We start from the raw sequence: 21,082 nt of genomic DNA, 5'->3' as shown, positions 1-21,082 counted from the left end.
GTCTACGGTTCTGAATGCTTAAACTCGAGCCCCGTTTGAACCTCTGGAGAGTGCTCATATTAAGCTTCTATCTCTGAAAATGGTCTTACTACTTGCTTTAATCTCAGCTAAGCGAGTGGTTGAGTCGGTTACATGCCTTGTCGGTTCATCAAGCATGTCTGAATTTTAGTCCGGTTGACAGCAAGGTTACGCTGCTGCCTATCCTGCCTTTCGTTCCCAAAGTTTCAGCTTAGAACTGCTCTGCTTTGGAGTTGCATGCCTTTTACCTAGGGCTGGGTATCGATACCTTGACTTCGATACCGGTTCCTGAACACTACTCTTTTTTTTAATACGAAGTTTATGAAATCCTTTTTAACAAGATTACATTACATATTACCTTAAAAAAAGCTTTGCCTTTTTTTTTTTTGACTCAAAGACTCGTATAGGCCACTGGGGGGCAGAATATACACCCCGCGCTCAAGCGCATGCATAAAGCTTGACACAAAGTAGTCTAATAGATAGATAGATTTCTTTATTGCCATTGTACAATTTTACATACAACATTTTTTTTTGACTTTCCAACGTATATAGTTACATATTGCAATCAAAGGCCATATTGCACATTAATAAATAAAGTGCTCATAGTGTTATATTTCACATAAATTGTCTCGTATGTCAAGAATGTGTTGTGGTGATTTTGGGGATGTGTTTTCAGTTCAAAGTTGATTATCATGATAGCTTTGGAATAGAAGCTGTTCATGAATTTCATTGTGCGTGATTTGATAGACCTGTAGCGTTTTCCGGATGGCAGTAGTTCAAATAAATGATGGGCTGGGTGATACGGGTCCTTCAGAATGTTGTGTGTTTTCTGCAGACAACAAGAGGTGAAAATGTCATCCAGGGCAGGTAGCTGTTGATTTGTAATGTTCTGTGCGGTCTTTAGTACTCTCTGCAAAGCCTTTTTATCAGCTGCCTCCATACCACACCAGCATACCATATGTGATGCGATCTGGGAAAACCCGTCAGATCTAAAAATAGACCCAGTGTCAATTGTCAAAATTGGGTTTTTATTAAATTCAATAACATCTTGTCTATCATCTCTGAATATATCTTGCCAAAATTCACTAGTTTAGTGCAGCAAGAGCAATTTATAGTGGCAAGCTGAAAAGACCAGGAGCCTCATTTATAAAACTTTGCGTAGGATTTGCGTCAGAAGTGGCGTACGGATGAAACATAGGACGTGCGTACGCACAGAAATATTCAGATTTATAAAACCATGCGCACGCACATCCTACGCAGTTTTCCCTTAATAAATCACAATCAATTCTAAATGTAGCGCAGCTTTTCTCATTTCACCCGTTTTTGTGCGTACGCCTGGGTCAGAGTTTGCGTGAAGGACCGCACATTTTCCCATCAAGTTTGCTTTTTATAAATACCAATTATTGCGTAGAGAGCAGCGTACGCCTTCTTTTGTGCGTACACAACGTTTATAAATGAGGCCCCAGGTCTTTTCACTTGATTTATCAGTGGTTGGGGGATTAGCGTAGCATTTCTTTTAACCTTTGTGATGTTTCCCTGACAGAGGATAAAACACCTGAACATGAACTGTAAAAGCGGTTAACCTTCCCTGATTGAGCAGAGGATAGATCTTCCCTTACTTTACAGAGAATGACTCTTCTCTGGCATTGCTGTGCGTTAACACAACCTTCCGGTGATTAGACAGGATAAACCAACTTCCTCGACTATACAGAGGATGAAACACTTCTGTCGACACGGAGGAAAACCACATGTACTCCACAGAAAGAGAAGTACTTTTTTTACCAAAAACTCCAATCAAGCAAAAATAATTCATTAAACAATTTATTTGGTGAGAAACAGGGAACATTCCATACAAATAAAGCACTGAATAGATCTGTAAAAGAACTTCAGCATGAGTTCGGCAAAATCAATGTCATGATTTAGATTGGCCATCAGGGTGACCGCAGTGGCCGTCATGGTGACCGCAGTGGCCGTCATGGTGACCGCCATGGTGACTGTGGTGGCCGTCATGGCGACCGCCATGGTGACCGTCATGGCGACCGCCATGGTGACCGTGGTCGTGGTGGCCGTCACGGTCTCCATCCCACTCAGGCTGCTTTGGAGGTTCGGTCACAGGCTTCACTGCAGGCATTGGAGGTTCGGCCACAGGCTTCACTGCAGGCTTCACTGCAGGCTTTGGCAGGTCGGCCACAGGCTTCACGGCAGGCTTCACTGCAGGCTTTGGCAGTTCGGCCACAGGCTTCACTGCAGGCTTTGGCAGGTCGGCCGCAGGCTTCACGGCAGGCTTCACTGCAGGCTTTGGCAGTTCGGCCGCAGGCTTCACTGGAGGGATACAGAGTCATCTTTAGTCGGTCCTTTCTCAAATCATGAATAGCAAGTGTTACAGAGTGATTTGTATTTTAAATATTTATCATCTTTAATCATTTTGTAAAGCCATTCTGTGAAACTGCTATATGTGCTAAATTTCAGGTATTTTTGTCATGGAGTAGGATATAACAACTATAGAAGACACTTGGGGGGGGGGGGGGTCTCAAACTTGAAAATATGCATACATTTATCTGCTTAAAAATCAATACATTTATCACTAAACTGTCAATCAGTTTTAAAGACAAGAGTAGTGAGGTGTAATACAAGCACAATGCAGATAGGAGACATGGACAGTTAATGTGTTTTTCATAAGTTTACTGTTGCAACTAAACGTACTGTAGCTACATGTTCAAAATAAGTCATATTTTGTAAGATATTCATTTATGCATTTCTTCAGACTGTGTAATGAAGCTAAAAGATCTTCTCACCTGCGACTCCAGTGAGTGTTGTGCACAAACATGCAGACAGGCACAATAAAACAACACTCAACAAGCAGTACACTCGAGCTGTCATTCTCTCGACCTGTGATCTCACAATGGGCTCTGCTGGAAAACACGCGGAGTCAGCCAGTCAATCAGAAGGAACAGTGATGCACACAATACTCCAATGCAAACACGTGCTGCTGAACCGCTGTATAAAAGTTTTCTGAAAACGCGTTTTTAAAGATCCAAGGAGGTCTGGGTAACTCCAACCCTGATGAAACTCACCTGCGTGTAGCTTTCTAGTAGCCTAATCTTGAAGACCTTGATTAGCTTGTTCAGGTGTGTTTGATTAGGTTTGGAGGAGCGGAGCGCTGCGTTCATGCCAGATGTCGTAATAATAACAACCATAATTAGTATTATGACTAATGCCTTGTCCAAATACCCACACTTGCGGTCTTTGCACTTGACCACTTGTCTACTTGCATGACGTATTCCTCTATTTGGCCCAGGGCTGCATTCCAGTCCACTTTTAGACACGCACTTGCGAATTTACCTACGCACTTCCCCTCAGGGGAATCCCTGCCACCATTTTGAAGTGCGTTCCACTTCGTGAAGTGGACGAGGGAAGTTTATATGGACAGACCAGAGCCCGCCTAGGGAGAGCCTGCCCACTCCCTATTAAGTCCTATTGTACCGAATTTTGGTTGTAGTTCCACCAGAGTTCCACTGGGGGAGATCACCCATGAGTGCAAAATGAATGGGAGTCTATGGGGCTAGACGGCTAAATTGGTCTCTTTCACCCGATTGCCGTTGATAAATATCAGATTTGATTGTAGGTTTTGCAAGTTCAACATGGGTTATAGGTCGAAAGTTGAATGAACCAGTACTTATGTCCTTTCGATTTCTTACAGGTTGAGTTGTTGTTGCCCATAACACGCTAGCATTCTGTTAATGAACGCTGATTGGTCAGTGAAGGACTGATTACGACCAGAGATACCGCTTGATGGCATCGTGGCATCCGAAGCGGGACCAGAAACAAACAAAACAAAAACTCTTCTAGCACGTGTATTTACCTGTGTTGTCGATGCCTCGAGAGAAAAGAAAGTGCAGAGCGCGAACGCACCAAAGTGACTGAAGGATTGCCGTAAAGCAGTATCTCTGGTCGTACGATGTGTATGACGTCATTGACATTTTTAAAAGACGTTTTAAAGCAAATAAGTGACTCAAAAAAATCTAACACCCAGCAATGTGTAATTTCTTTGCATCTCCTTTCGAATACAACATTCAAATTACTAGACAAAGAATTATATCCTGAGAAAAGTGGATTTTGATTGGTATAGCGCCATAGACCTCCATTCATTCTGCACTCGTCCTTTGAGCGCCCTCATATGGAATCAGAGTGGAACTGCAACCAGTTCAGAAGCCGGAAGTGTACTGAGAGTGAAACTTCTCGCCTTATTAGACATTCTCTGGACAGACTCTATGATATATTAATTCTGTTTTATTTTTTTAAACAACCCAAAAACACCTATAAACATTTGGATGCTGCATTAAACAAATTCTTAAAGGGAAAAATAAATAAATAAATAAATAAATCAACTGATTCCAAGTGATCAAGGGCTTAGGACGTTCCAATTCAGCCAATTGCAGTTTCCACCAGTAGTGGGCACTCGTGCAACGTAAGCAATGACGTACATCCGAGTGAACGAGACGGAGGGAAGTTAGCGAGTGAAGGGCATGACTGGAACGCAGCCCAAGTGTTCAACTTTTGATTACTCGATTGGACACACTTATGGCTTGCAAAAAATGCAAGTGTTTACAGAGCTTTTCTATATTATATTTTCAATACTTTGCTTTTTTTTTTTTTTTTTTTTTTTAAATGTATGTACATGTCTGTTCAGTAGTCGCTATGTAACTAACATAAAACACAAATTTAAAATTGTGATGCTTCTAATTAAGAGATAAAAACAGTTGCAAATGTTGTACAAAATAGGCCTACACATATCATACTCATCTTTGCACCAATCAAATGTGCAACACTATATTTTTACTACCAAATTATATGTATCTAAATAAATTATAGTGGAATGTTTACCTCGACATCTTGCGATTTCGGGGCACATGAGTTCCAGAACATAATACATGAGCCTCGAATACCGCTTCAGTGTGGGTTTAGTGTGCATTAAAGGTGCTCTAAGCAATGTTGGGTGACGTCACTTCTTGTTGACGTTCAAAGTATTGTCAAACAAAACCAAGGCTAGCTCGACCCTCTCTCCTCCTCATCCCGTCCCCTCCCCCTCCCCCTCCCTTCCGTGTTTCCTGAAACAGTCATGAACCATTTAAAAAAAAAAAGAAACAACTGGGTTTACCCACCTGTCCAGCAAAAACAGAGCCACCTGAATGTCGGATCGGAAGCCCTTCTGCCAGCGGAGTTCTCGCCACCTTTTGAACACTTTTCCGATGTAAATTTGGGACTTTGTGCATTCCTTCTCTTTTTCCCTCAAATTCTTTGTTATTTGTTCATCGGAACGCCATCTCTTTGGTCGTGTGTCGGCCATATTGAAAATTCTCAAGAATATAAAATTTGAACGTTTGTCGTTGTCTAGGACATCTCTCCTCTAGCTAACTTCCCTCTTCATGCTTCTCTCTCCTCCACTCCACACACCCCCCTTTCATGTGCACGCGCACTAACCCACCAACCCCCACCTCCAAATCATTCTTGTCGGTTATTGGCTGGAAAACTGTTTGTTATGTTTCGTGGTCCAGGCTAGGCCAGTTTGTTTTTGTTGCCGTTTGTGGAGCCTGGGCTGTCTACAGAGACTGCATTTTATTTACAGTGTGTTCAGGGGACAGGCAGCTAGCGGATAGTGAGGAGATGTTTGCTGTATGTGACAAAAAATGTTTTGGCCTAAAAAACGTGTGACATCTCTTAGAGCACCTTTAAGGGCACTGCACTTTGGCATTTTTAAAGGGATAGTTCACCCAAAAATTAAAATTAGCCCATGATTTACTCACCCTGAAGCCATCCTAGATGTATATGACATTCTTCTTTCAGGCGATTACAATCGGAGTTATATAAAATAAGATGTCCTGGCTCTTCCAAGCTTGAGACTGAATGGCTGTTTGACTTTGGAAGTACACTATAGCACATCTGTTCATGATTAAAGTGCTCAACACGGATCGTGGGGGTTAATAAAGGTCTTCTGAAGTGAAGCGATGTGTTTGTGTAAGAAACACGAATCAGCCTCTCAGGAGCACAGCCCAGACTCGCTGCACCACAAGGAAGAGAGCACGCACTTCACCGGAGCACCCGCCCTAATCCTTCACTGGGTTTTGTCACCTTGTAAATAAATCCAACCTTTGTTTGAGCTATCCTTGTTGTGTGATTTTTTTGTTTTCTTCAAAGGTTCAAATGTTCACTTATATCTTAACTTGATGTGATTTTGTAGGCTAGTGTATTCTTTTTATGATGTACACAAATGGACCATGGTGAACATACAGGTTTTCAACCCTGTTTGAATACAAAACCCAGTTTAAAATAAAAAAAGTCCAGTGCAAGCATTACTCCTGCTCGTCATCGGCAGCTGTCACAGTTGCCAGGCGACAAGAATAATTCCTCCGTAGGCTAGACCGGTCCGAGCGCTTCACATGAGCCCTTTGATATGGGACGCAGCTGTAGTTAGCAACAATTTGTTAATATTGTGACAATAGGCCTACATTTTGTTACTTTAATTTACAAAATGTAGGACTTTTCGGACCTACATACTTCGTTAAGTATTCACGTACAAATGTGAAGTAACCTACTACTGAAGTACTTTTTTTCCCCTCACAGGACAGCAACACTACAAAATGATGTTCTTTTACAATATGATGCATTGGTAGACAACTTAGTGGATAGTGGAAATATCCACTCGAACACTCTGGAGACCATCCCAGATGATGTCCCACCAGCAGAAAGGCCTTACCGGGGTCTCTATTGTGGCAGCCCATCCCGGTCCAGCAGCACCACCAGGGTCTCCCTGCTCAGCGGAATAAAAGTCTACATCATTTTTTCTTATTTTATGTACTGTAAATTTAAATGTTTATGTTGATTTTGATATGTTTAATGTATGTTGGAAATAGTTGGAAAATGTACTTTTATGTAGCCTACAGAACAAATGATTTTCATATTTAAAGTTGCATACACATAAATAATGTACAGGATTTTCTTTCCTTTTAAAAAAAATATGAGTGAAAAAAGTTAAACAAGAATATATAGAAAAAATACTTTGAAGACGTGCCAATGCTTTGTAATCAATTCCAAAGTAAAGAGTTGCAGTAGTGCGTACAAAGCTCTCGCTTTCACAATCTGCAGGGGCGATCTCAAGGATGCTTACTTTAATATAAGCATCTATCCAGCGCACTGGGAAATATATCAGTTTTTCCTTTCAGAGCGAAGTGTACACATTTTTTTACTCTTCTTTTCAGGCAGACACAGAGATGCTCATGTCTCATCTCACGAATCCGGGGTCCAGAATCAACTCTGGGGGATGTGCGGCAGGGCTGCCGTAGATCTCTTCGCCTTGCAGGCAAACGCAAAGTGTCCGCTGTATGTTTCTCAATCAGGGATGAAAATGTGCCCGAACGTGTTGCTATGCATTCCCACCGCTGAGTCTAATTTCTCCCACCCTGGACAGAGTAAGAGAAAACTAATGATCTATCCGTCTGATAGCCCCTCGTTGGCCGGAGAGGCTGTGGCTGGCAGAGATTGTCCAGCTGGACCTGCACTGTCAGATGCACTGCACTGGCAAATATTTTACCCACACCCGGAACAAGTCGATCTTTGTGTCTACACCCGTGAAGGGTTAAATTTAAACGCATTTGGGCTTCCGCAGAAGGTTATAAACACTATCCAAAGCGCTAGAGCCCCATCAACTCTATGGCCTTAAATTGTGTTTGTTTGAGGGCTGGTGTACTCGTAAAGGAGTCATTACTGTTCAGTGCGTGTACTCTGCTTTTTGCTAAGCTTGATGAACAATGGGAGAGCGTTTTCTATTACCAAACTTTACCTTGCTGCTATTTCGGCTTGTCATGTAGGCTTTGAAGGAGTTTCAGTGGGACGGCACCTTCTTATATGCCGTTTTATGAAGGGAGTGAAGCGTTTGAGACCAGTGTCGAAGCGGCTGGTGCTGCCATGGGACTTGTCTACGGTTCTGAATGCTTAAACTCGAGCCCCGTTTGAACCTCTGGAGAGTGCTCATATTAAGCTTCTATCTCTGAAAATGGTCTTACTACTTGCTTTAATCTCAGCTAAGCGAGTGGTTGAGTCGGTTACATGCCTTGTCGGTTCATCAAGCATGTCTGAATTTTAGTCCGGTTGACAGCAAGGTTACGCTGCTGCCTATCCTGCCTTTCGTTCCCAAAGTTTCAGCTTAGAACTGCTCTGCTTTGGAGTTGCATGCCTTTTACCTAGGGCTGGGTATCGATACCTTGACTTCGATACCGGTTCCTGAACACTACTCTTTTTTTTAATACGAAGTTTATGAAATCCTTTTTAACAAGATTACATTACATATTACCTTAAAAAAAGCTTTGCCTTTTTTTTTTTTGACTCAAAGACTCGTATAGGCCACTGGGGGGCAGAATATACACCCCGCGCTCAAGCGCATGCATAAAGCTTGACACAAAGTAGTCTAATAGATAGATAGATTTCTTTATTGCCATTGTACAATTTTACATACAACATTTTTTTTTGACTTTCCAACGTATATAGTTACATATTGCAATCAAAGGCCATATTGCACATTAATAAATAAAGTGCTCATAGTGTTATATTTCACATAAATTGTCTCGTATGTCAAGAATGTGTTGTGGTGATTTTGGGGATGTGTTTTCAGTTCAAAGTTGATTATCATGATAGCTTTGGAATAGAAGCTGTTCATGAATTTCATTGTGCGTGATTTGATAGACCTGTAGCGTTTTCCGGATGGCAGTAGTTCAAATAAATGATGGGCTGGGTGATACGGGTCCTTCAGAATGTTGTGTGTTTTCTGCAGACAACAAGAGGTGAAAATGTCATCCAGGGCAGGTAGCTGTTGATTTGTAATGTTCTGTGCGGTCTTTAGTACTCTCTGCAAAGCCTTTTTATCAGCTGCCTCCATACCACACCAGCATACCATATGTGATGCGATCTGGGAAAACCCGTCAGATCTAAAAATAGACCCAGTGTCAATTGTCAAAATTGGGTTTTTATTAAATTCAATAACATCTTGTCTATCATCTCTGAATATATCTTGCCAAAATTCACTAGTTTAGTGCAGCAAGAGCAATTTATAGTGGCAAGCTGAAAAGACCAGGAGCCTCATTTATAAAACTTTGCGTAGGATTTGCGTCAGAAGTGGCGTACGGATGAAACATAGGACGTGCGTACGCACAGAAATATTCAGATTTATAAAACCATGCGCACGCACATCCTACGCAGTTTTCCCTTAATAAATCACAATCAATTCTAAATGTAGCGCAGCTTTTCTCATTTCACCCGTTTTTGTGCGTACGCCTGGGTCAGAGTTTGCGTGAAGGACCGCACATTTTCCCATCAAGTTTGCTTTTTATAAATACCAATTATTGCGTAGAGAGCAGCGTACGCCTTCTTTTGTGCGTACACAACGTTTATAAATGAGGCCCCAGGTCTTTTCACTTGATTTATCAGTGGTTGGGGGATTAGCGTAGCATTTCTTTTAACCTTTGTGATGTTTCCCTGACAGAGGATAAAACACCTGAACATGAACTGTAAAAGCGGTTAACCTTCCCTGATTGAGCAGAGGATAGATCTTCCCTTACTTTACAGAGAATGACTCTTCTCTGGCATTGCTGTGCGTTAACACAACCTTCCGGTGATTAGACAGGATAAACCAACTTCCTCGACTATACAGAGGATGAAACACTTCTGTCGACACGGAGGAAAACCACATGTACTCCACAGAAAGAGAAGTACTTTTTTTACCAAAAACTCCAATCAAGCAAAAATAATTCATTAAACAATTTATTTGGTGAGAAACAGGGAACATTCCATACAAATAAAGCACTGAATAGATCTGTAAAAGAACTTCAGCATGAGTTCGGCAAAATCAATGTCATGATTTAGATTGGCCATCAGGGTGACCGCAGTGGCCGTCATGGTGACCGCAGTGGCCGTCATGGTGACCGCCATGGTGACTGTGGTGGCCGTCATGGCGACCGCCATGGTGACCGTCATGGCGACCGCCATGGTGACCGTGGTCGTGGTGGCCGTCACGGTCTCCATCCCACTCAGGCTGCTTTGGAGGTTCGGTCACAGGCTTCACTGCAGGCATTGGAGGTTCGGCCACAGGCTTCACTGCAGGCTTCACTGCAGGCTTTGGCAGGTCGGCCACAGGCTTCACGGCAGGCTTCACTGCAGGCTTTGGCAGTTCGGCCACAGGCTTCACTGCAGGCTTTGGCAGGTCGGCCGCAGGCTTCACGGCAGGCTTCACTGCAGGCTTTGGCAGTTCGGCCGCAGGCTTCACTGGAGGGATACAGAGTCATCTTTAGTCGGTCCTTTCTCAAATCATGAATAGCAAGTGTTACAGAGTGATTTGTATTTTAAATATTTATCATCTTTAATCATTTTGTAAAGCTATTCTGTGAAACTGCTATATGTGCTAAATTTCAGGTATTTTTGTCATGGAGTAGGATATAACAACTATAGAAGACACTTGGGGGGGGGGGGGGTCTCAAACTTGAAAATATGCATACATTTATCTGCTTAAAAATCAATACATTTATCACTAAACTGTCAATCAGTTTTAAAGACAAGAGTAGTGAGGTGTAATACAAGCACAATGCAGATAGGAGACATGGACAGTTAATGTGTTTTTCATAAGTTTACTGTTGCAACTAAACGTACTGTAGCTACATGTTCAAAATAAGTCATATTTTGTAAGATATTCATTTATGCATTTCTTCAGACTGTGTAATGAAGCTAAAAGATCTTCTCACCTGCGACTCCAGTGAGTGTTGTGCACAAACATGCAGACAGGCACAATAAAACAACACTCAACAAGCAGTACACTCGAGCTGTCATTCTCTCGACCTGTGATCTCACAATGGGCTCTGCTGGAAAACACGCGGAGTCAGCCAGTCAATCAGAAGGAACAGTGATGCACACAATACTCCAATGCAAACACGTGCTGCTGAACCGCTGTATAAAAGTTTTCTGAAAACGCGTTTTTAAAGATCCAAGGAGGTCTGGGTAACTCCAACCCTGATGAAACTCACCTGCGTGTAGCTTTCTAGTAGCCTAATCTTGAAGACCTTGATTAGCTTGTTCAGGTGTGTTTGATTAGGTTTGGAGGAGCGGAGCGCTGCGTTCATGCCAGATGTCGTAATAATAACAACCATAATTAGTATTATGACTAATGCCTTGTCCAAATACCCACACTTGCGGTCTTTGCACTTGACCACTTGTCTACTTGCATGACGTATTCCTCTATTTGGCCCAGGGCTGCATTCCAGTCCACTTTTAGACACGCACTTGCGAATTTACCTACGCACTTCCCCTCAGGGGAATCCCTGCCACCATTTTGAAGTGCGTTCCACTTCGTGAAGTGGACGAGGGAAGTTTATATGGACAGACCAGAGCCCGCCTAGGGAGAGCCTGCCCACTCCCTATTAAGTCCTATTGTACCGAATTTTGGTTGTAGTTCCACCAGAGTTCCACTGGGGGAGATCACCCATGAGTGCAAAATGAATGGGAGTCTATGGGGCTAGACGGCTAAATTGGTCTCTTTCACCCGATTGCCGTTGATAAATATCAGATTTGATTGTAGGTTTTGCAAGTTCAACATGGGTTATAGGTCGAAAGTTGAATGAACCAGTACTTATGTCCTTTCGATTTCTTACAGGTTGAGTTGTTGTTGCCCATAACACGCTAGCATTCTGTTAATGAACGCTGATTGGTCAGTGAAGGACTGATTACGACCAGAGATACCGCTTGATGGCATCGTGGCATCCGAAGCGGGACCAGAAACAAACAAAACAAAAACTCTTCTAGCACGTGTATTTACCTGTGTTGTCGATGCCTCGAGAGAAAAGAAAGTGCAGAGCGCGAACGCACCAAAGTGACTGAAGGATTGCCGTAAAGCAGTATCTCTGGTCGTACGATGTGTATGACGTCATTGACATTTTTAAAAGACGTTTTAAAGCAAATAAGTGACTCAAAAAAATCTAACACCCAGCAATGTGTAATTTCTTTGCATCTCCTTTCGAATACAACATTCAAATTACTAGACAAAGAATTATATCCTGAGAAAAGTGGATTTTGATTGGTATAGCGCCATAGACCTCCATTCATTCTGCACTCGTCCTTTGAGCGCCCTCATATGGAATCAGAGTGGAACTGCAACCAGTTCAGAAGCCGGAAGTGTACTGAGAGTGAAACTTCTCGCCTTATTAGACATTCTCTGGACAGACTCTATGATATATTAATTCTGTTTTATTTTTTTAAACAACCCAAAAACACCTATAAACATTTGGATGCTGCATTAAACAAATTCTTAAAGGGAAAAATAAATAAATAAATAAATAAATCAACTGATTCCAAGTGATCAAGGGCTTAGGACGTTCCAATTCAGCCAATTGCAGTTTCCACCAGTAGTGGGCACTCGTGCAACGTAAGCAATGACGTACATCCGAGTGAACGAGACGGAGGGAAGTTAGCGAGTGAAGGGCATGACTGGAACGCAGCCCAAGTGTTCAACTTTTGATTACTCGATTGGACACACTTATGGCTTGCAAAAAATGCAAGTGTTTACAGAGCTTTTCTATATTATATTTTCAATACTTTGCTTTTTTTTTTTTTTTTTTTTTTTAAATGTATGTACATGTCTGTTCAGTAGTCGCTATGTAACTAACATAAAACACAAATTTAAAATTGTGATGCTTCTAATTAAGTGATAAAAACAGTTGCAAATGTTGTACAAAATAGGCCTACACATATCATACTCATCTTTGCACCAATCAAATGTGCAACACTATATTTTTACTACCAAATTATATGTATCTAAATAAATTATAGTGGAATGTTTACCTCGACATCTTGCGATTTCGGGGCACATGAGTTCCAGAACATAATACATGAGCCTCGAATACCGCTTCAGTGTGGGTTTAGTGTGCATTAAAGGTGCTCTAAGCAATGTTGGGTGACGTCACTTCTTGTTGACGTTCAAAGTATTGTCAAACAAAACCAAGGCTAGCTCGACCCTCTCTCCTCCTCATCCCGTCCCCTCCCCCTCCCCCTCCCCCTCCCTTCCGTGTTTCCTGAAACAGTCATGAACCATTTAAAAAAAAAAAGAAACAACTGGGTTTACCCACCTGTCCAGCAAAAACAGAGCCACCTGAATGTCGGATCGGAAGCCCTTCTGCCAGCGGAGTTCTCGCCACCTTTTGAACACTTTTCCGATGTAAATTTGGGACTTTGTGCATTCCTTCTCTTTTTCCCTCAAATTCTTTGTTATTTGTTCATCGGAACGCCATCTCTTTGGTCGTGTGTCGGCCATATTGAAAATTCTCAAGAATATAAAATTTGAACGTTTGTCGTTGTCTAGGACATCTCTCCTCTAGCTAACTTCCCTCTTCATGCTTCTCTCTCCTCCACTCCACACACCCCCCTTTCATGTGCACGCGCACTAACCCACCAACCCCCACCTCCAAATCATTCTTGTCGGTTATTGGCTGGAAAACTGTTTGTTATGTTTCGTGGTCCAGGCTAGGCCAGTTTGTTTTTGTTGCCGTTTGTGGAGCCTGGGCTGTCTACAGAGACTGCATTTTATTTACAGTGTGTTCAGGGGACAGGCAGCTAGCGGATAGTGAGGAGATGTTTGCTGTATGTGACAAAAAATGTTTTGGCCTAAAAAACGTGTGACATCTCTTAGAGCACCTTTAAGGGCACTGCACTTTGGCATTTTTAAAGGGATAGTTCACCCAAAAATTAAAATTAGCCCATGATTTACTCACCCTGAAGCCATCCTAGATGTATATGACATTCTTCTTTCAGGCGATTACAATCGGAGTTATATAAAATAAGATGTCCTGGCTCTTCCAAGCTTGAGACTGAATGGCTGTTTGACTTTGGAAGTACACTATAGCACATCTGTTCATGATTAAAGTGCTCAACACGGATCGTGGGGGTTAATAAAGGTCTTCTGAAGTGAAGCGATGTGTTTGTGTAAGAAACACGAATCAGCCTCTCAGGAGCACAGCCCAGACTCGCTGCACCACAAGGAAGAGAGCACGCACTTCACCGGAGCACCCGCCCTAATCCTTCACTGGGTTTTGTCACCTTGTAAATAAATCCAACCTTTGTTTGAGCTATCCTTGTTGTGTGATTTTTTTGTTTTCTTCAAAGGTTCAAATGTTCACTTATATCTTAACTTGATGTGATTTTGTAGGCTAGTGTATTCTTTTTATGATGTACACAAATGGACCATGGTGAACATACAGGTTTTCAACCCTGTTTGAATACAAAACCCAGTTTAAAATAAAAAAAGTCCAGTGCAAGCATTACTCCTGCTCGTCATCGGCAGCTGTCACAGTTGCCAGGCGACAAGAATAATTCCTCCGTAGGCTAGACCGGTCCGAGCGCTTCACATGAGCCCTTTGATATGGGACGCAGCTGTAGTTAGCAACAATTTGTTAATATTGTGACAATAGGCCTACATTTTGTTACTTTAATTTACAAAATGTAGGACTTTTCGGACCTACATACTTCGTTAAGTATTCACGTACAAATGTGAAGTAACCTACTACTGAAGTACTTTTTTTCCCCTCACAGGACAGCAACACTACAAAATGATGTTCTTTTACAATATGATGCATTGGTAGACAACTTAGTGGATAGTGGAAATATCCACTCGAACACTCTGGAGACCATCCCAGATGATGTCCCACCAGCAGAAAGGCCTTACCGGGGTCTCTATTGTGGCAGCCCATCCCGGTCCAGCAGCACCACCAGGGTCTCCCTGCTCAGCGGAATAAAAGTCTACATCATTTTTTCTTATTTTATGTACTGTAAATTTAAATGTTTATGTTGATTTTGATATGTTTAATGTATGTTGGAAATAGTTGGAAAATGTACTTTTATGTAGCCTACAGAACAAATGATTTTCATATTTAAAGTTGCATACACATAAATAATGTACAGGATTTTCTTTCCTTTTAAAAAAAATATGAGTGAAAAAAGTTAAACAAGAATATATAGAAAAAATACTTTGAAGACGTGCCAATGCTTTGTAATCAATTCCAAAGTAAAGAGTTGCAGTAGTGCGTACAAAGCTCTCGCTTTCACAATCTGCAGGGGCGATCTCAAGGATGCTTACTTTAATATAAGCATCTATCCAGCGCACTGGGAAATATATCAGTTTTTCCTTTCAGAGCGAAGTGTACACATTTTTTTACTCTTCTTTTCAGGCAGACACAGAGATGCTCATGTCTCATCTCACGAATCCGGGGTCCAGAATCAACTCTGGGGGATGTGCGGCAGGGCTGCCGTAGATCTCTTCGCCTTGCAGGCAAACGCAAAGTGTCCGCTGTATGTTTCTCAATCAGGGATGAAAATGTGCCCGAACGTGTTGCTATGCATTCCCACCGCTGAGTCTAATTTCTCCCACCCTGGACAGAGTAAGAGAAAACTAATGATCTATCCGTCTGATAGCCCCTCGTTGGCCGGAGAGGCTGTGGCTGGCAGAGATTGTCCAGCTGGACCTGCACTGTCAGATGCACTGCACTGGCAAATATTTTACCCACACCCGGAACAAGTCGATCTTTGTGTCTACACCCGTGAAGGGTTAAATTTAAACGCATTTGGGCTTCCGCAGAAGGTTATAAACACTATCCAAAGCGCTAGAGCCCCATCAACTCTATGGCCTTAAATTGTGTTTGTTTGAGGGCTGGTGTACTCGTAAAGGAGTCATTACTGTTCAGTGCGTGTACTCTGCTTTTTGCTAAGCTTGATGAACAATGGGAGAGCGTTTTCTATTACCAAACTTTACCTTGCTGCTATTTCGGCTTGTCATGTAGGCTTTGAAGGAGTTTCAGTGGGACGGCACCTTCTTATATGCCGTTTTATGAAGGGAGTGAAGCGTTTGAGACCAGTGTCGAAGCGGCTGGTGCTGCCATGGGACTTGTCTACGGTTCTGAATGCTTAAACTCGAGCCCCGTTTGAACCTCTGGAGAGTGCTCATATTAAGCTTCTATCTCTGAAAATGGTCTTACTACTTGCTTTAATCTCAGCTAAGCGAGTGGTTGAGTCGGTTACATGCCTTGTCGGTTCATCAAGCATGTCTGAATTTTAGTCCGGTTGACAGCAAGGTTACGCTGCTGCCTATCCTGCCTTTCGTTCCCAAAGTTTCAGCTTAGAACTGCTCTGCTTTGGAGTTGCATGCCTTTTACCTAGGGCTGGGTATCGATACCTTGACTTCGATACCGGTTCCTGAACACTACTCTTTTTTTTAATACGAAGTTTATGAAATCCTTTTTAACAAGATTACATTACATATTACCTTAAAAAAAGCTTTGCCTTTTTTTTTTTTGACTCAAAGACTCGTATAGGCCACTGGGGGCAGAATATACAACCCCGCGCTCAAGCGCATGCATAAAGCTTGACACAAAGTAGTCTAATAGATAGATAGATTTCTTTATTGCCATTGTACAATTTTACATACAACATTTTTTTTTGACTTTCCAACGTATATAGTTACATATTGCAATCAAAGGCCATATTGCACATTAATAAATAAAGTGCTCATAGTGTTATATTTCACATAAATTGTCTCGTATGTCAAGAATGTGTTGTGGTGATTTTGGGGATGTGTTTTCAGTTCAAAGTTGATTATCATGATAGCTTTGGAATAGAAGCTGTTCATGAATTTCATTGTGCGTGATTTGATAGACCTGTAGCGTTTTCCGGATGGCAGTAGTTCAAATAAATGATGGGCTGGGTGATACGGGTCCTTCAGAATGTTGTGTGTTTTCTGCAGACAACAAGAGGTGAAAATGTCATCCAGGGCAGGTAGCTGTTGATTTGTAATGTTCTGTGCGGTCTTTAGTACTCTCTGCAAAGCCTTTTTATCAGCTGCCTCCATACCACACCAGCATACCATATGTGATGCGATCTGGGAAAACCCGTCAGATCTAAAAATAGACCCAGTGTCAATTGTCAAAATTGGGTTTTTATTAAATTCAATAACATCTTGTCTATCATCTCTGAATATATCTTGCCAAAATTCACTAGTTTAGTGCAGCAAGAGCAATTTATAGTGGCAAGCTGAAAAGACCAGGAGCCTCATTTATAAAACTTTGCGTAGGATTTGCGTCAGAAGTGGCGTACGGATGAAACATAGGACGTGCGTACGCACAGAAATATTCAGATTTATAAAACCATGCGCACGCACATCCTACGCAGTTTTCCCTTAATAAATCACAATCAATTCTAAATGTAGCGCAGCTTTTCTCATTTCACCCGTTTTTGTGCGTACGCCTGGGTCAGAGTTTGCGTGAAGGACCGCACATTTTCCCATCAAGTTTGCTTTTTATAAATACCAATTATTGCGTAGAGAGCAGCGTACGCCTTCTTTTGTGCGTACACAACGTTTATAAATGAGGCCCCAGGTCTTTTCACTTGATTTATCAGTGGTTGGGGGATTAGCGTAGCATTTCTTTTAACCTTTGCGATGTTTCCCTGACAGAGGATAAAACACCTGAACATGAACTGTAAAAGCGGTTAACCTTCCCTGATTGAGCAGAGGATAGATCTTCCCTTACTTTACAGAGAATGACTCTTCTCTGGCATTGCTGTGTGTTAACACAACCTTCCGGTGATTAGACAGGATAAACCAACTTCCTCGACTATACAGAGGATGAAACACTTCTGTCGACACGGAGGAAAACCACATGTACTCCACAGAAAGAGAAGTACTTTTTTTACCAAAAACTCCAATCAAGCAAAAATAATTCATTAAACAATTTATTTGGTGAGAAACAGGGAACATTCCATACAAATAAAGCACTGAATAGATCTGTAAAAGAACTTCAGCATGAGTTCGGCAAAATCAATGTCATGATTTAGATTGGCCATCAGGGTGACCGCAGTGGCCGTCATGGTGACCGCAGTGGCCGTCATGGTGACCGCAGTGGCCGTCATGGTGACCGCCATGGTGACTGTGGTGGCCGTCATGGCGACCGCCATGGTGACCGTGGTGGCCGTCATGGCGACCGCCATGGTGACCGTGGTCGTGGTGGCCGTCACGGTCTCCATCCCACTCAGGCTGCTTTGGAGGTTCGGTCACAGGCTTCACTGCAGGCATTGGAGGTTCGGCCACAGGCTTCACTGCAGGCTTCACTGCAGGCTTTGGCAGGTCGGCCACAGGCTTCACGGCAGGCTTCACTGCAGGCTTTGGCAGTTCGGCCACAGGCTTCACGGCAGGCTTTGGCAGGTCGGCCGCAGGCTTCACGGCAGGCTTCACTGCAGGCTTTGGCAGTTCGGCCACAGGCTTCACTGCAGGCTTTGGCAGTTCGGCCGCAGGCTTCACTGGAGGGATACAGAGTCATCTTTAGTCGGTCCTTTCTCAAATCATGAATAGCAAGTGTTACAGAGTGATTTGTATTTTAAATATTTATCATCTTTAATCATTTTGTAAAGCTATTCTGTGAAACTGCTATATGTGCTAAATTTCAGGTATTTTTGTCATGGAGTAGGATATAACAACTATAGAAGACACTTGGGGGGGGGGGGGTCTCAAACTTGAAAATATGCATACATTTATCTGCTTAAAAATCAATACATTTATCACTAAACTGTCAATCAGTTTTAAAGACAAGAGTAGTGAGGTGTAATACAAGCACAATGCAGATAGGAGACATGGACAGTTAATGTATTTTTCATAAGTTTACTGTTGCAACTAAACGTACTGTAGCTACATGTTCAAAATAAGTCATATTTTGTAAGATATTCATTTATGCATTTCTTCAGACTGTGTAATGAAGCTAAAAGATCTTCTCACCTGCGACTCCAGTGAGTGTTGTGCACAAACATGCAGACAGGCACAATAAAACAACACTCAACAAGCAGTACACTCGAGCTGTCATTCTCTCGACCTGTGATCTCACAATGAGCTCTGCTGGAAAACACGCGGAGTCAGCCAGTCAATCAGAAGGAACAGTGATGCACACAATACTCCAATGCAAACACGTGCTGCTGAACCGCTGTATAAAAGTTTTCTGAAAACGCGTTTTTAAAGATCCAAGGAGGTCTGGGTAACTCCAACCCTGATGAAACTCACCTGCGTGTAGCTTTCTAGTAGCCTAATCTTGAAGACCTTGATTAGCTTGTTCAGGTGTGTTTGATTAGGTTTGGAGGAGCGGAGCGCTGCGTTCATGCCAGATGTCGTAATAATAACAACCATAATTAGTATTATGACTAATGCCTTGTCCAAATACCCACACTTGCGGTCTTTGCACTTGACCACTTGTCTACTTGCATGACGTATTCCTCTATTTGGCCCAGGGCTGCGTTCCAGTCCACTTTTAGACACGCACTTGCGAATTTACCTACGCACTTCCCCTCAGGGGAATCCCTGCCACCATTTTGAAGTGCGTTCCACTTCGTGAAGTGGACGAGGGAAGTTTATATGGACAGACCAGAGCCCGCCTAGGGAGAGCCTGCCCACTCCCTATTAAGTCCTATTGTACCGAATTTTGGTTGTAGTTCCACCAGAGTTCCACTGGGGGCGATCACCCATGAGTGCAAAATGAATGGGAGTCTATGGGGCTAGACGGCTAAATTGGTCTCTTTCACCCGATTGCCGTTGATAAATATCAGATTTGATTGTAGGTTTTGCAAGTTCAACATGGGTTATAGGTCGAAAGTTGAATGAACCAGTACTTATGTCCTTTCGATTTCTTACAGGTTGAGTTGTTGTTGCCCATAACACGCTAGCATTCTGCTAATGAACGCTGATTGGTCAGTGAAGGACTGATTACGACCAGAGATACCGCTTGATGGCATCGTGGCATCCGAAGCGGGACCAGAAACAAACAAAACAAAAACTCTTCTAGCACGTGTATTTACCTGTGTTGTCGATGCCTCGAGAGAAAAGAAAGTGCAGAGCGCGAACGCACCAAAGTGACTGAAGGATTGCCGTAAAGCAGTATCTCTGGTCGTACGATGTGTATGACGTCATTGACATTTTTAAAAGACGTTTTAAAGCAAATAAGTGACTCAAAAAAATCTAACACCCAGCAATGTGTAATTTCTTTGCATCTCCTTTCGAATACAACATTCAAATTACTAGACAAAGAATTATATCCTGAGAAAAGTGGATTTTGATTGGTATAGCGCCATAGACCTCCATTCATTCTGCACTCGTCCTTTGAGCGCCCTCATATGGAATCAGAGTGGAACTGCAACCAGTTCAGAAGCCGGAAGTGTACTGAGAGTGAAACTTCTCGCCTTATTAGACATTCTCTGGACAGACTCTATGATATATTAATTCTGTTTTATTTTTTTAAACAACCCAAAAACACCTATAAACATTTGGATGCTGCATTAAACAAATTCTTAAAGGGAAAAATAAATAAATAAATAAATAAATCAACTGATTCCAAGTGATCAAGGGCTTAGGACGTTCCAATTCAGCCAATTGCAGTTTCCACCAGTAGTGGGCACTCGTGCAACGTAAGCAATGACGTACATCCGAGTGAACGAGACGGAGGGAAGTTAGCGAGTGAAGGGCATGACTGGAACGCAGCCCAAGTGTTCAACTTTTGATTACTTGATTGGACACACTTATGGCTTGCAAAAAATGCAAGTGTTTACAGAGCTTTTCTATATTATATTTTCAATACTTTGCTTTTTTTTTTAAATGTATGTACATGTCTGTTCAGTAGTCGCTATGTAACTAACATAAAACACAAATTTAAAATTGTGATGCTTCTAATTAAGTGATAAAAACAGTTGCAAATGTTGTACAAAATAGGCCTACACATATCATACTCATCTTTGCACCAATCAAATGTGCAACACTATATTTTTACTACCAAATTATATGTATCTAAATAAATTATAGTGGAATGTTTACCTCGACATCTTGCGATTTCGGGGCACATGAGTTCCAGAACATAATACATGAGCCTCGAATACCGCTTCAGTGTGGGTTTAGTGTGCATTAAAGGTGCTCTAAGCAATGTTGGGTGACGTCACTTCTTGTTGATGTTCAAAGTATTGT

At 42.2% G+C, this 21,082-nt stretch overlaps 3 protein-coding genes across 3 annotated transcripts; all 3 read right to left on the bottom strand.

The window, feature by feature from the left end:
- Positions 1-1,829: 1,829 nt before the first annotated feature.
- LOC311095082 (uncharacterized protein) lies at positions 1,830-3,038 on the bottom strand. The gene is made up of 2 exons (XM_084133414.1): positions 2,814-3,038; positions 1,830-2,340 (listed from the first exon to the last, which is right to left on the bottom strand). Exons 1-2 carry the CDS (start codon positions 2,896-2,898, stop codon positions 1,931-1,933), a joined length of 495 nt encoding a protein of 164 aa, XP_083989540.1. The 5' UTR covers positions 2,899-3,038; the 3' UTR covers positions 1,830-1,930.
- A 6,780-nt stretch (positions 3,039-9,818) lies between these two features.
- LOC311094306 (uncharacterized protein) lies at positions 9,819-11,027 on the bottom strand. Its single transcript, XM_084132187.1, has 2 exons — positions 10,803-11,027; positions 9,819-10,329 (listed from the first exon to the last, which is right to left on the bottom strand). Exons 1-2 carry the CDS (start codon positions 10,885-10,887, stop codon positions 9,920-9,922), a joined length of 495 nt encoding a protein of 164 aa, XP_083988313.1. The 5' UTR covers positions 10,888-11,027; the 3' UTR covers positions 9,819-9,919.
- Positions 11,028-17,914: 6,887 nt separating this feature from the next.
- On the bottom strand, positions 17,915-19,107 carry LOC311095509 (uncharacterized protein; the record flags this gene model as incomplete). The annotated part of the gene is made up of 2 exons (XM_084134042.1): positions 18,860-19,107; positions 17,915-18,387 (listed from the first exon to the last, which is right to left on the bottom strand). Exons 1-2 carry the CDS (start codon positions 18,942-18,944, stop codon positions 17,915-17,917), a joined length of 558 nt encoding a protein of 185 aa, XP_083990168.1. The 5' UTR covers positions 18,945-19,107.
- Positions 19,108-21,082: the final 1,975 nt, after the last annotated feature.

This window comes from Abramis brama (genome assembly GCF_963993115.1).
Source record: "Abramis brama genome assembly, chromosome: 13".
NCBI classification, from domain to species: Eukaryota; Metazoa; Chordata; class Actinopteri; order Cypriniformes; family Leuciscidae; genus Abramis; species Abramis brama.
The sequence above is the reverse complement of the archived record's forward strand: the minus strand, read 5'-3'. Positions and strand labels throughout refer to the sequence as shown.